Source organism: Trichechus manatus, unplaced genomic scaffold (assembly GCF_000243295.1).
Source record: "Trichechus manatus latirostris isolate Lorelei unplaced genomic scaffold, TriManLat1.0 scaffold00059, whole genome shotgun sequence".
NCBI lineage: Eukaryota > Metazoa > Chordata > Mammalia > Sirenia > Trichechidae > Trichechus > Trichechus manatus.
Window position 1 is genome coordinate 15,017,471 of NW_004443995.1, and position 14,449 is coordinate 15,031,919.

General features: G+C 35.5%; 1 protein-coding gene across 2 annotated transcripts in view; it reads right to left on the reverse strand.

Moving 5' to 3' along the window:
• Positions 1 to 14,449, reverse strand: part of SMARCA5 (SWI/SNF related, matrix associated, actin dependent regulator of chromatin, subfamily a, member 5) — a 47,172-nt gene that overhangs the window by 17,745 nt on the left and 14,978 nt on the right. For both annotated transcript variants that reach the window (XM_004378856.2, XM_023733589.1), the window contains exons 4-10: positions 8,943 to 9,043; positions 7,100 to 7,200; positions 6,076 to 6,255; positions 4,589 to 4,744; positions 4,363 to 4,494; positions 2,857 to 2,925; positions 497 to 606 (exon numbers count right to left, since the gene is read on the reverse strand). In XM_004378856.2, coding sequence (XP_004378913.1) covers positions 497 to 606; positions 2,857 to 2,925; positions 4,363 to 4,494; positions 4,589 to 4,744; positions 6,076 to 6,255; positions 7,100 to 7,200; positions 8,943 to 9,043 — 849 coding nt within the window. The remainder of the gene's footprint in view (positions 1 to 496; positions 607 to 2,856; positions 2,926 to 4,362; positions 4,495 to 4,588; positions 4,745 to 6,075; positions 6,256 to 7,099; positions 7,201 to 8,942; positions 9,044 to 14,449) is intronic.

Consider the following 14,449-nt stretch of genomic DNA (forward strand, 5'->3'; position numbering starts at 1 on the left):
TTTTCATCTTATTAATTTTACCCTATGAGGATGTTTAAAAACAGCTACCAAGTGTTATCATTATTTCATAAAAAGATACTTCATCATGCTTGAAACATCAACTCAGAATGGAGAGTCTTAAACCACGTTTAGCTTTATGAGGAACAGGAGAACTATCAAAAATTTGCATCAGAGACTAATCTATAACTGAGTATTTAAGTATCATCCAGATAAGCCATTATGTGCCCTATCTATGCCATCACCACCTTACTTTTTAAAAGAACCCAAGTATTGAGCTTTATATGTTTAATTTCATCCTTTTAGATTCATACACCTCACACCCTGATTCTGTCATCTAACAGGTTCAAGACTTTGTATCATCCATACATTTGATAAGCAAGGCTGGGTTCAACGCAGCAAACAGGAATTCCTTGAAGACACAAATTACAAAAACAAAATACAAATGAAAGTTAGTGAAAAATCAATAGTGATATCAAATATATCACAGATGACATACCACTCCCTTTGCATTTTGCTGAGACCCACATAGATTTTTACTTCTTTCTTTGGAGGCAAACTTTTTTCAACATCAGCCTTAATTCGACGAAGGAGGAATGGACGCAGGACCTTAAAAGGGCAAAAAAAACCCACAAAGATGACCTTATCTGTAACACAGGTGTTATTTGAGGACCTCAAAACTGCCTTTCAAATACATGGAAAAAAAATTTCTCTGCTTGAATGTCAAGTGACTTCTCTCTTCAAAATGTATAATTACTACTTGATTCCCAAAGGGTAATAATACAAGAATATTATTTATTCAACACATATAATGAGTACGTACTTTTTATATTGTCATAAAGTACTTAAAACTAATAAATTTTAAAGATGATGTTTTCGACATTCACTGCTTTTCAGGTTTAAAGCTAACAACTGATATACAGATTATCTAACATTTAAGAAATGGCTAGGTCTACATGTAATTTACTTTTTTTTTTTTTAATTGAAATATACCATATGTAAAATATACAAATTGTGAGTGTACAATTCAATAAATCCTCATAAAGTAAAAATACCCATGTAACCCTCATCTAGACAAACAGAACACCCTAGATATCCTTCTTGTGCCCCCTTCACAGTTACTATCTTCCCTTTCCTCCCCAGGGGTAAGCAAAAGTCTACCTTTTAAACAACATAGATTAGTTCTGCCTGTTTTTAACTTTATATACATGGAATCATACAATACATGCACATTTTGTCTGGCTTCCTTTAGTTTACATTTTGTGAGACATATCCATGCTATGTGTAGTAGTAGTTTATTTACTTTCATAAGAGTAAATTTTAAAGCACCTACAAAACTAAAAAGATCTTCCAATTTTTTTATTTATACCTTCTTTTGTTCTATTTGCACTGACTTACAAAAATACTGATAGTATCATCAAAAAAAAAAAAATTAAAAATTGTGATAAAAATAATCAGGAACACTTCCCTAAATATTACCATGTAAGAAAGCTAGTACAGCCCTAGCCAACAGCCAATACCAACTGCCTGACATATGAATGAACATCTTCAGCCCCACTAGCCCTCTCTCAGAGTTGTCAAGCTAAATGCGGCTGAATGAATAAACTCAGGTGAATCTAGCAAAGAAACTACCCAGCCAACTCATAAAATCTGAAGTTATTAAAATATAAACTATTAAAATTTTTTGGAGGGGTGAGAAGGATGGGGTATTTTGCAGACATTTATCAGATAATGGATAACTGATCCATCAAGTAAAATTTCTCATCCTTAAGTATGCCCATGTGGATTTCTGAGCCTCCCCTTTCATCACAGAACAACAGAAGCTATGGTAGGATTTCAGAGTAAAATGCAGGTCACAGCACAGAAGTAGCAACCAGACCTCTCTTCCTTAAATTGATAAGCATCTCCATGCTACCCTCTAAATAAAATAAACGCACACAGTAATGCCGTAATTGGTTGATTCTGTTGTATAGGTTGTTTTGGTTTATTTGTTCTACCTATGTATCTACCAATTTATTAAAGGAAAGTCAAGGGGAATACAGTAAATAAATAAGGCAATAATAAAAACCAAGTCCCTATGTCTCACTTCCTACCCACAAAACTACATGTACACTCCATAATCCTTCAAATAAATCTAAACTGAATGCATAGATGCCTGAATGCCATCTAAATTGAAATAAAGGTGCCTAGGAGATTATCACCTTATTTCAAATATTTAACAAAACTAAACTTCAGTACATTAAAAACTTTAAAGTATCTTAAAATTAATTTATATAGAAAGAAATGTGTGTTCATAAGCTTCATGTTTTTCCCTGTTGAAGTATCCATGTGAGGCAGACACTGTGCTATGGATACAAAGACACATTCACATTGTGTTTACAATCCAGCAGGAAAAAAACACTTGTGAATTAACCACTTCAATACTCTGTTCAAAATCCTATAATGTTTGAATGCCCAGATTATTAAAAACGGAATACTCAGCCTGAGTGGTGTCACCCCTGGGTCTTGGGATAGGTATTAGTGAAAAGGGCTGGCAAGGGGATTCTAGACATAGCAACAATAAGAAAAGACAGCGAATAGAATTACCATAATGTTTACAGAAAACTGACAAAGGGGTCAGTAATCCTAATGTATTAAAGCTCAACATAAAAAATGGAATAGAAGGTGGAAATGTTAAAAAAATTGAGTGGTAGGATTCAAATATCTGATTCTTAAAGATCAAGCGCTCATTCACTACACTATTTTTGTTTTTGTTGTTTGCGGTAACAGTAAAAAAAAAAAAAAAGAAAAAAAAAGTCCACTAATTCTCTACCATTTTCCCATTAGAAATATAATTCAACACTATTCCAAAACACTCACCATATGAAGCCTTTCAACTAGCTTTTGATCCCCAAGGCAGTTGTTCGTATCAAACCAGGAATCAAAGTCCTAAATTAACAAACAAAAATCACCTTAAGAGATAAAATTTTAACTACAAATACAGTATTATTCCAGATAAAACTTTCAGACTTCTAGAATTGTTTGAGTTGTAAGCCACAGAAATCATTTAGTCCAAGCCCGTTTTTATAAGCACTTCATTAACAATAAATTTTAGAACCAGTTTAAGAATCATAATTACTGCCTAAACGTTTTTCTAAAAAACATCAAGATGACAAGGTTGACAGTGAAAATAAAGCTAGTTTTATAGAAATAACTAAAAAATTAATATTCTTAAAAATATTCTTCTCTCACAGCCTCATGAAAGCTTAAAAATTAAAAGAAAAATATTTCATAGTTTGTTTTCTAAGCAGACTACTCACAACTACTTAAATACAAAGTTTTCACAGAGCAATGTCAATTTTAATTAAAGAAACACATTAAAAGTGAAACTGAGGTTACCAGCACTCCATTAGTATTTGGGTAGGATTTGAACAAGGATACTTTTCCTGTCTTTACCTCCTAAACATATTATCAAATATATGCTTTTTTACTAAACATAATCTTAGAATTCATTATGTTTACTAAGACAAAGCTTTAACAGAGACTATTAAATAAATGAAAAGGTCAGACTAGTTAGAAAATGAAATCTCAAAAACAAAAATACCGAAATATGTAAAAGCAGAAATAAAGTTACTTTCTGCTACTGATTCAATTTTTTTCTAGAACAAATTTATTGTTCTAAAATGATCCTTAGTGTAACAAAATTACCATCTTTTTAGAACTTTGTATAAATGTACTAGTGGGAAGCTTCAAGGGCAGACACATAAACACACACACACACCCCAGCTATGACAGCAAAGGCTCAAAACTGATCTCTAGTTCAGCAAAAAACTGCCATTACCAATAGCACTTATTCTCAACACATATATTATGCTCCTAGGTACAATTAACAGTTCAAATAGCTAATTAACCATTTCTATCATTGCAAATAATCTGTAAAGGTAAAAATTAGGTTCTGTAAGTGGCTAGAATGATTTCACCAAATCTGAAGGCCATCTTTGGGAGAGCTGGACTTAAAAAAGGCAATGCAAGGTTTCAAAAATTCGCTTGGGAAATACTTTGAGTAGCACCTTAAAAACCTAAGCAGTCAACCTACAGCCACTGAAACAAAGCTGGACAAACATGATCATCAAATTGGAATGAGAATCCATGCCATTCCAGATAAACAATTATTTAAAATGAGTTTAAAGTCAAAAGTCACAAAAGCGAATTCTCAGAATTCACAAAAACTGTAGCAGGTTATACCAGGCCAACTACATAAAAGCATAAAAAATTAACCATTATTTATTTCCAGCAGTGCTGGAAGGCTAGCCAATTCTATTACAAAATATATAGTACTAGACAAAACATCATCATTCTAACCAGAAAACAATTAGAAATACTTACATCAGCTGAATTAAAGACATCTGGCAATAAAAAGTTAAGAAGTGACCAGAGCTCATGCAAATTGTTCTGAAGAGGTGTTCCAGTTAATAATAGTCGATTTGTAGTCTTGAATTCCCTCACTATTTCTGACAACTGAAAGAAAAGAACCAAATTCATCATTACAATATTCTGCATACTGATCAAAATCTTGAATATACACAAAGATTTTCATTAAATACCAAGTTACCTTAGATTTTTCATTTTTGATCCTGTGAGCTTCATCTATAACTAAGTACCTCCAATTAAATTTTTTGAACACAGACTTCTCTTTAATAAGCATTTCATAAGATGTTACACATACATCCCATTCTCCTGGTAATAAAACGTCTCTGACAAAAGCAGCCTGTGTAGCAAAGGGGAAAAAATTACTTCATGCAGAAATTACCTGTTCTTTAAATACACAAATAATAAGTAATCTAATATGTAAAAGAGAGTGGGAATACTAAAAGGGTTAGAGTAGTTACATTATGCAAGCATCTAGAACCAGCTAACGTAACTTCATTAATCATTTAAATGTCAGAGCCATTTGGTCAAAATATATTTATTGATAGAGTTAATCATGGCCAAAATGTATCGACAGAGTTAATCATGGCTAACTTAAAAGGTCTTCTTTCCACAATTCCATTAGGTCCTGAAATTCTTAGGAGACAAGTTTGGACAAGGCACAGAGAAGTTTCTGAAATGAAATGAAGACGGCTGAAGGACAGAAACATTTTCATTACTTTCAGGTTTAACAGATGTATTAACGTACGTATTTAAACCTCACAACCTTCCCTGTGAGGTGGATTCTATTATTCTTCTCATTTTATAGGTGAAGAAACTGAGAGTAGTTAAGTAAAGTAGATGCCTCCAAATCATAAAAAGCAATTTGGTAACTTAAAATAAACAAAGTATAAAAAGAGGGGAAAAAAATCTAGAATAACCACTGTTAGCTGAATGAAGGAAAAACAAAATAAAAGAAGTATATAATCTTTCAATATAGTATAAATAAATTTTTAAATCTGAGCTATATACTCTCAGTACTGCCATTATTTCCATGTCTTCTTCCAAAAAAGGATCTGTATCAACCGATCTACATGTTAGCTTATTTTGGTAGAAATCACACAAATTCATCTAATCATTATAATTAACTCAGTCCATTTTTCAGAAAGTTTTAAACTACTGTTCTGTGACTAATACCATTATACAAATCAGTCTAAAAAATCTGACCCTTTGGTGGCACAGTGATTAAGAGCTACCACTGCTAACCAAAAGGTCAGCAGTTCGAATCCACTAGCTACTCTGGGACAGTTCTACCTTGTCCTATAGAGTCGCTATAAGTCAAACTGATTCGGCAGGAACGGGTTTGGGTTTTTTTTTGGTTTCACACACTCAAAACCTCTTTCAGAAACATACTTCTAGAATGAAAACAAAGACTTCTGAAATTATACAACCATTACAAAAAAGTGGAGAAACCAACTACAGTGTTATAGCGGACTACAGTCCATACCCCTTTTACCCAGTGTAATTCTTAACCATCAAGATAATAGTAAATTCCTAAATCACTAACACTTGTAAAGACCAAGTTTATTATTAGATGCCTTTTTCTTTTATCCCTCCTCCAGCTATTCGCCTCCCCCAAGCCTGAATTCATATTTTTAATATAAGAAATTTAATGAAATACTAGAAACTTACTCTTTGTTCTTTATCTCCTATCAAACAAACAGATCTAAGTGTTGGTACCCATCTCTTGAATTCACTCATCCAGTTGTGTAATGTAGACTTAGGAACCAAAACCATATGAGGACCAGGAATGTTTCTGTAGTGTTTCATGTACCCAAGAAGAGAGATTGTTTGAAGAGTCTTTCCCAGGCCCTGAAAGATTTCAGAACAGCCACAATGAAATGAAAAGAAGTAAAAAGTTCCCCATATTTATACATTCTGATATATATAAGAACACTAAAAAGAAAAACAAAAAAAACTATGTATTTATTATAGCTAACATACAGCAAGAACTTAGTATGTGTCCAGTTGTGCTGTGTCATTTAATCTTAGCAAGTCTACGAGGGACATATTATTATTATCATCCTCATAAGGCCCAGAAAGTTGAAGTAACTTTCCCAAGGTCACATAGCAGAGCTGGAATTGAAACCCGTTTCATCCTGACTCCATGCTTTTTCCAAGCAATTAAGTGTTTTAGCACTATAAGAAAACTTTTGAAAACATTCATTATATAAGTAATTCAGTATATAACCAATAAACAAGAATTAAAATGTTTTGAAAAGTATGAGACAGAACTGTAACTGTAAGAGTTGCCACTCTGGAAGAAATTATTTACTGTTGATACATTAAACATTTGATGACCTCAGTTACATTTTATGGAACTAGAGAAAACAGTCAACCTGGTATCAGCTGTTTGCTTTTAGCTGCATAACTGGGATCATTCTATTACAAAAGGTAACCAAAAGCCTGTTTCCCAGAATGTATTTTTTAAATTCTTATGCTTTCACAGATGGTAATTCCTCACAATTTAAAATCTTACTGTGCAGCTAAAGCAAACTGCTGATACCGGTTTGACAGAGGATAAGTTTGGTAACAGTTCTAGATTGCAATCAATAAAACCGTACGTTCTATTGTTCCATAACTTTGTTACAAACTCAGTGGTCTAAAACATTTTCAATTACAAAACGTGGCCTTGAAGAAACTACCCATCACATACCATTTCATCTGCAAGGATACCATTGATGCCATTCTCATATAAAGAAATGAGCCAATTTAATCCTCGGACCTGATAATCTCTCAATTTACCCCATTTTACATCTGAGAACAAAAGATAAAACATAATGCACATTTTAAAGACAAAAAAATACAGGTAGGCAGTCCTCTTCACCTGATACTCAAAAGTTTTAACCTGGAGCTGCACATGTCTACTCTGACTTTACTAGGCTTTAAGAATAGAAAACTTTGCAAGTTCTAAGTCACTAGAGGTAGCTGCTGTGGTCTGGAGTGGAATAGGAAGTTATGGACATGGAAAATAATCAAGTGAAGGACAAGGGACTGTAGGCATTCGAGTACCCAACCCAATCATTCACACCTTGCAGACATCAGGGTACCATCCCAGTCACTCAGTTCCTTTGTTATCCATATATTGGCTCTAAATACTGACTGGCCTTTTTAATTCCCCTTTTAATGTTATCATAAGTGTTTCTAACCAAGTTTTTTTATCCCTTCGAGAAAACTTAGACAGAGGTTCTCTGGGGATTTTGTTTTCCTGCTAGCAAAGCCAAGATGAAAACAGAAAGGAAATAAAAAGATCCCTTTTTCTTTTATCCTTCCTAAGTTACTTTCCAAAAAGTCCTGTAAAGACAGACAACATCTCTCGGAGGGTATACTACACATCAACCCCGCTCCCATGATAAGTACCAAGTATACGCATCACAATCACCTGGTTTTTCATTTTTTTAAAAAAACATGTACATTCTCTACTCCAGTACCTTTCAAATACCACTGTTTTAGGATGAAAAGCTAACCAGTGCTAGGGAAACTAGTTACAAAGCTGGAATATAAGAAAGAAATTACCCAAATAATCCAATTTTCCACCCTGTACCACACCCTGGCTTCTAGCTTCATGGAAAAAAAAAAAGAAAACTGAGTACTCTGTAGCCAAAAGAAAATGTTAGAACAGACTGCTGAATTTCTAACCAGATAAACTATCTGGCTCAAATTCAGTTTGCTAACAGTTTGAGGTTACAATAATTAAATAAACCCAAAAATCATACCCTATATTAACTTCTATATATTTTTTGTGCTCACAACTTCCATATTCACACAAACCAGTCATCACACAGATGGGAAAAAAATGCTAGGCTTCAACAAAGACAAAGGGAAGTTTCTGTGCCACCAACTGAAATTATTTATAGGTATAACTTAAACCTTGTTAACTATGTTTTCTTTTGGAAAACCATTAATAGCAGAAAACATTTCAGAAAAATTAAAAACTAACATAAAAGCATCAGGTGATGAGTAAACAGAAGTAATCATGACTTTTTTTTTTAAACACGTAGTTTTATCTGGATGAAATATAAGGCAAAACACCATTCCTAGCTTTACATATACCTAAGAGCAATTACAAACATAAAGGCATTTTGTACACTTTTGAAATAAGGCACCACTATCACACTAACAGAAACCCTAGCAGCATAGTGGTTTTAAGAGTTCGACTGCTAACCAAAAGGTCCAAAGTTCAAATCCACCAAGCACTTCTTAAAAACCCAATGGGGCAGTTCTACTCCATTCTGTAGGGTCGCTATGAGTCAGAATTGATGCCAACAGCAACGAGTTTGGTTTTGGTTTCATCACACTAATATACTATGGTGTCTATCTTAAAAAAAAAACAAAACTAACATTTACTTCACAACCATTAATTTGAAAAGATTACTAAAAATCCCCTTTATAAATTACACCTAAGACAAATTCAAAACATTCATCAAAGAAAGTCTAAAAAGGAGTTGTTTTTTTAAATCAAGTAATACAACATATATATATATACATATATAACATACATGATGGTGAGTCTTCAAATCGAGTGCAAACATTGGTTGCTTTTGAGCTTTCTGTTAGTAGTTCTTCATCCTCTTCTTGCTCTGTTCTACGGTGTCGGTAGCTATAAATTTTAAAATCAAATGATTTGAATTTTGGCTTTAATTTTAAAACTTTAAGCTACTACTTCAACATAATTATCAAGTGTTGTCAATTGTCATAATGGCTGACCAAGATTTCACAACTTCTTATAAAAGGTATCTAAATTAAGCCTAAATACTGAATGCTAGAAATTATTAGTACATTTCAATCTGAAATGTTTTATATGGTTAACTCAAATACATAAAAAAACTGCTATTGAAAGGGAGTAATATCCTAGTTAACCAGAACCTGATAAACTTAAATGAGACACTCTAACGTCAAAGAAATATCATACAGTTAGGAAACCTATTAATTTACATTGGAAAGCTACTTTTTAAAGCAGTTTGTCAGGAAAAAAAGATAGATCCAGGAATTACATTTTTAAAAATAACTTTAACAAAGCTGCAGAATAGGGACATAGGAGCTTAAGCAGTGACTTTAACCAGGGATCCATCAAAATTACTCAAAAAGCTTTTTAGGACAACGCTAGGAGCCTTAATACATGGCATAAACAGAATACGAACCGTAAGTAACAATGCACAAGCACCAGAAGAGAGACTAGATAACTGGGAGCTTCTAAAAATCAAACACTTGTGCTCATCAAAAGACTTCACCAAAGGAGTAAAAAGACAACCTACACACTGGGAAAAAATTTTTGGCTAACCCAACTCTGATCAGCATCTAATCTCTAAAATCTACAAGATACTGCGAGATCTCAACAAAAAGACCAATCACCCAATTAAAAAATGGGCAAAGGATATGAACAGGCACTTCACCAAAGAAGACATTCAGGCAGCTAACACATGAAGAAATGCTCATGGATCATTAGCCATTAGAGAAATGCAAACCAAAACCTCAATGAGATACCATCTCACCCCAACAAGGCTAGCCTTAATCCAAAAAACACAAAATAATAAATGCTGGAGAGGTTGTGCAGAGACTGGAACACTTACACTGTTGGTAGGAATGTAAAATGGTACAACCACTTTGGAAATCAATTTAGCGCTTCCTTAAAAAGTTAGAAATAGAAGTACCATATGATCAAGCAATCCTGCTCCTTGGAATATATCCTAGAGAAATAAGAGTGGTCACACGAATAGATATATGAACACCCATGGTTCACTGCAGCACTGTTCACAAATAGTAAAAAGATGGAAACAACCTAGGTGCCCATCAATGGATGAATGGATAAACAAACTATGGTATATCCACACAATGGAATACTACGCAACGATAAAGAACAACGATGAAGCCGTGAAACATAACAAGAAGGAATCTGGAGATCATTATGCTGAGTGAATTCAGTCACAGAAAGACAAATGTAAGAACTCAAGAAAAGGTTTCAACCCAGAAGAAAACATTCTTTGATGGTTACGAGGGTGGGGAGGGAGGGAGAGAGTTATTCACTAACTAGATAGTAGACAAGAATTACCTTAAGGTGAAGAGAAGGACAGCACACTGTACTGGGGAAGTCAGCACAACTGGACTAAATCAAAGCTAAGAAGTTTCCTGAATACAATCAAAAACTTCATGGGACAGAGTAGCAGGGGTGGGGGTCTGGTGACCATGCTTTCAGGGGACATCAAGGTCAATGGGCATAACAAAGTTTATTAAGAAAATGTTCTAGAAGCAGGGCCAAGATGGCGTAGTCGTCAGATGCTTCTGGTAGACCCTCTTACATCAAAGACCTGAAAAAATAAGTGGATTGATTATATATATGGCAGTCTGGGAGCCCTGAACATCAAAGACAGAGCTGAGGAACCAGAATGAGTGGCAGGGAGAGAGAAAGACAGTTCGGAAGCAGCAAGGAATTGTCACACCTGACCCAGCGAGAGCCTGAGCCCTTCAGGCCTGAGCAGCTCATGAGTGAGCAGTGAGGCAGGCAAACAGCAGTGCTTGGGAGGTGCATTTTCCGCACCAGGAGAGACCCAGCACCAAAGAGTCTACATGGCCACCCAGAACCAGTGAGAAGCAGCCCTAGATCGGCGAAAGATAAGTACTTGCGTACAGACTACCGCACAGATCAATATCACCCTCCTTAGGGAAAAACCTCTCTCCCACCCTTGGAGAGAGCAAATTAACAAACGGGAAAAAATAAACTGCTGGCTCCCCTAAGCCAGGAACCCAGGGTAGGCAGAGCTCCTTTGCCTAGGCGGTGGCACAAGGGACCACAGACTTTGAGTGCCTTTCCCCCTGCATAGACTTGTGTGGGCCCATTTCAACTGCGTAGAACTTCATTACCACACTGCAACAGGGTATATATCTGAAGTCTAACTTCAACTGTTTCAACTGTGAAGTGGCAGGTTCTTGACAACTGACACTGCTCTACCCATTAAGTAGGGTCTTCACCTACCACATCAGGGGCCTGAGGACTGGTGGCTCCACCCACACCACCCAGCCACCGGCGTAGGGGCCTATGAATTAAGAGATGACCCCCAGTCCTTACGGCCAACAGCATCAGGTGCTCATAGTCCAGCTGCAAAACCCACCCACCTACGCGCTCTAGGGAAGAGGGACACGCCATCCTCCTGGACATGTGGTGGCAGCCATCAGCCCCCCTGCCTTGCTCACAGTGTGTCCCCTTGCTGCAGCCAGATGCCTGTGCCTACACCAATCACCCATGCCTGTCTAGGACTGTAAGTGAGAGCCTACACCACACATTGGTGGCTATCTACCTGGGCACCTGAGCTGAATCCATACAGGAGGAGTAGATGGACTCTTGAGCTCACATACCTAGTAACAGATCTAACCACCTGGTGACAGGACATTAGAGCTTCAAAGGTGCCAATAATCAAACTAGCTCATACGAGCAGCCTATGTGGGCATATCAAAACAAAACAAGAGGCTAGAACACAGTAGGCAAACATAAAATAAATATAACTTATTGAAGGCTCAGAGTAAACAGTCAATATCAAATCACATAAAGAGGCAATCCATGATTGCTTCAGCAAGCTCCCAAAATAAAGAATCTAGAAATTTTTCAGAGGAGAAAAATTTCTTGTAATTACCAGAGGCAGAATACAAAAGATTAATATACAGAACTCTTCAAGAAGTTACAAGGAAATTAAGCAAAACGCAGAACACCCAATAGAGGCAATTAAAAAGATCAGAGAACAGCATAATGACAAATTTAACAGGCTGCAAGAATCCATAGAGAGACAGCAATCAGAAATCCAGAAGACTAAGAATAAAATTTCAGAATTAGACAACTCAATAGAAAGTCATAGGAGCAGAAATGAGGTGACATAAGTCAGAATTACTGAGAGTGAAGATAAAGCACTGGACACCAACTTCTTTGAGGAAAAATCAGATAAAAGAAATTTAAAAAAATGAAGAAACCCTAAGAATTATGTGGGACTCTATCAAGAGGAATAACCTATAAGTGATTGGAGTACCAGAAGAGGAGGCGGTAACAGAAGATAGAGAGAGAACTGTTGAAGATTTGTTAGCACAAAACTTCCCTGATACCGTGAAAGATCCAAGATAACTATCCAAGATGCTCATCGAACCACACATAAGGTAGATCCCAAAAGAAAGTCACCAAGACATATTATAATCAAACTTGCCAAAACCAAAGATAAGAGAATTTTAAGAGCAGCTAGGGATAAACAAAAAGTCATCTACAAAGGAGAGTCAATAATAAGCTCAGACTACTCAGCAGAAACCATGCAGGCAAGAAGGCAATGGGATGACGTATATAAAGCCTTGAAGGGAAAAAAACTGCCAGGAAGAATTACATATCTGTCTCTCAAACATGATGGCGAAATTAGGGCATTTCCAGATTAACAGAAGTTTAGGGAATCTGCAAAAACCAAACCAAAATTATAATAAATACAAAGGGAGTCCTCCGGTTAGAAAATCAGTAACATCAAATAACAACCCAAGACTAGAAGACAGGACAAAGCAACCAGATGTCAACCCAGATAGGGAAATCACAGAAGTAAATTAAAGCTAAAACACTGAAAATAGGGAAACATATCAATATCTAAGAGATGACAATATTAAAACAAAAAAGAGGGGCTTTAAAAATGTAGACATAGATTTTGCATATGGAGAGGAAGGCAAGGCGATATAAACAAAAGACTGGAATAAACTAAGAAAAATAGGGGTGAATACTAAGGTAACCACAAAGGAAACTAACAATCCTACAAATCAAAATAAAAAACTAGAAAAATATAAAGACTCAGAAAACACAAATTCAACAATGAAAAAAACGAAAACAAAATAAAGAAAAATGACTCAGCACAGAAAATTAAGTGAAACAAACTGTCAACAACACACACAAAAAAAGACATCAAAATGACAGCACTAAATTCATACCTACCAATAATCATGCTGAATGTAAACAAACTAAACACGCCAATAGAGAGACAGAGAGTGGCAGACTGCATAAAAAAACACAATCCGTCTATATGCCGCCTACAAGAGACACACCTCAAACTTAAAGACACAAACTAAAACTCAAAGGATGGAAAAAAACATATCAAGCAAACAACATTCAAAAGAGCAGGACTGGCAATATCAATCTCTGACAAAACAGACTTGAAGAACACTATATAATAATTAAAAGATCAATATACCACGACATAAGTATAATAAACATTTACGCACCCAACAACTGGGCTCCAAAATAATAAAACAAACTCTAACAGCACTGAAAAGAGAGACAGACAGCTCCACAATAGTAGTAGGACACTTCAATACACCACTTTTGGCAAAGGATGGAACATCCAGAAAGAAGCCCAACAAAGACACAGAAGAGTTAAATGTTACAAGCAACCAACTTGCTCTCATACACATATACTGAACACTGCACCCAACAGCAGCCAAGTATACTTTCTTTTCCAACGCACATGGAACATTCTCCAGGAAAGACCACATATTAGGCCACAAAACAAGCCTTAACAAAATCCAAAACATCGAAATATTACAAAGCATATTTTCTGACCATAAAGCCATAAAAGTAGAAATTCACAACACAAAAAGCAAGGAGAAAAAAATCAAACACATGGAAAGTGAACAGTATCTTGCTCAAAAACTACTGGGGTATAGAAGAAATTAAGGATGGAATAAAGAAATTCATAGAATCAAACGAGAATGAAAATACAGCCTACCAGAACCTTTGGGACACAGCAACAGCAGTGCTCAGAGGTCAGTTTATAGCAATAAATGCAAACATCCAAAAAGAAGAAAACGCCATAATCAAAACATTAACCCTACAACTGGAACAAGTAGAAAGAGAGCAGCAAAAGAAGCCCACAGGCACCAGAAGGAAGGAAATAATAAGAATTAGAGCAGAATTAAATGAAACAAAAACTAGAAAAACAACTGAAAGAGTTAATAAGTCCAAAAGCTGGTTCTTTGAAAAGATCAACAAAATTGATAAACC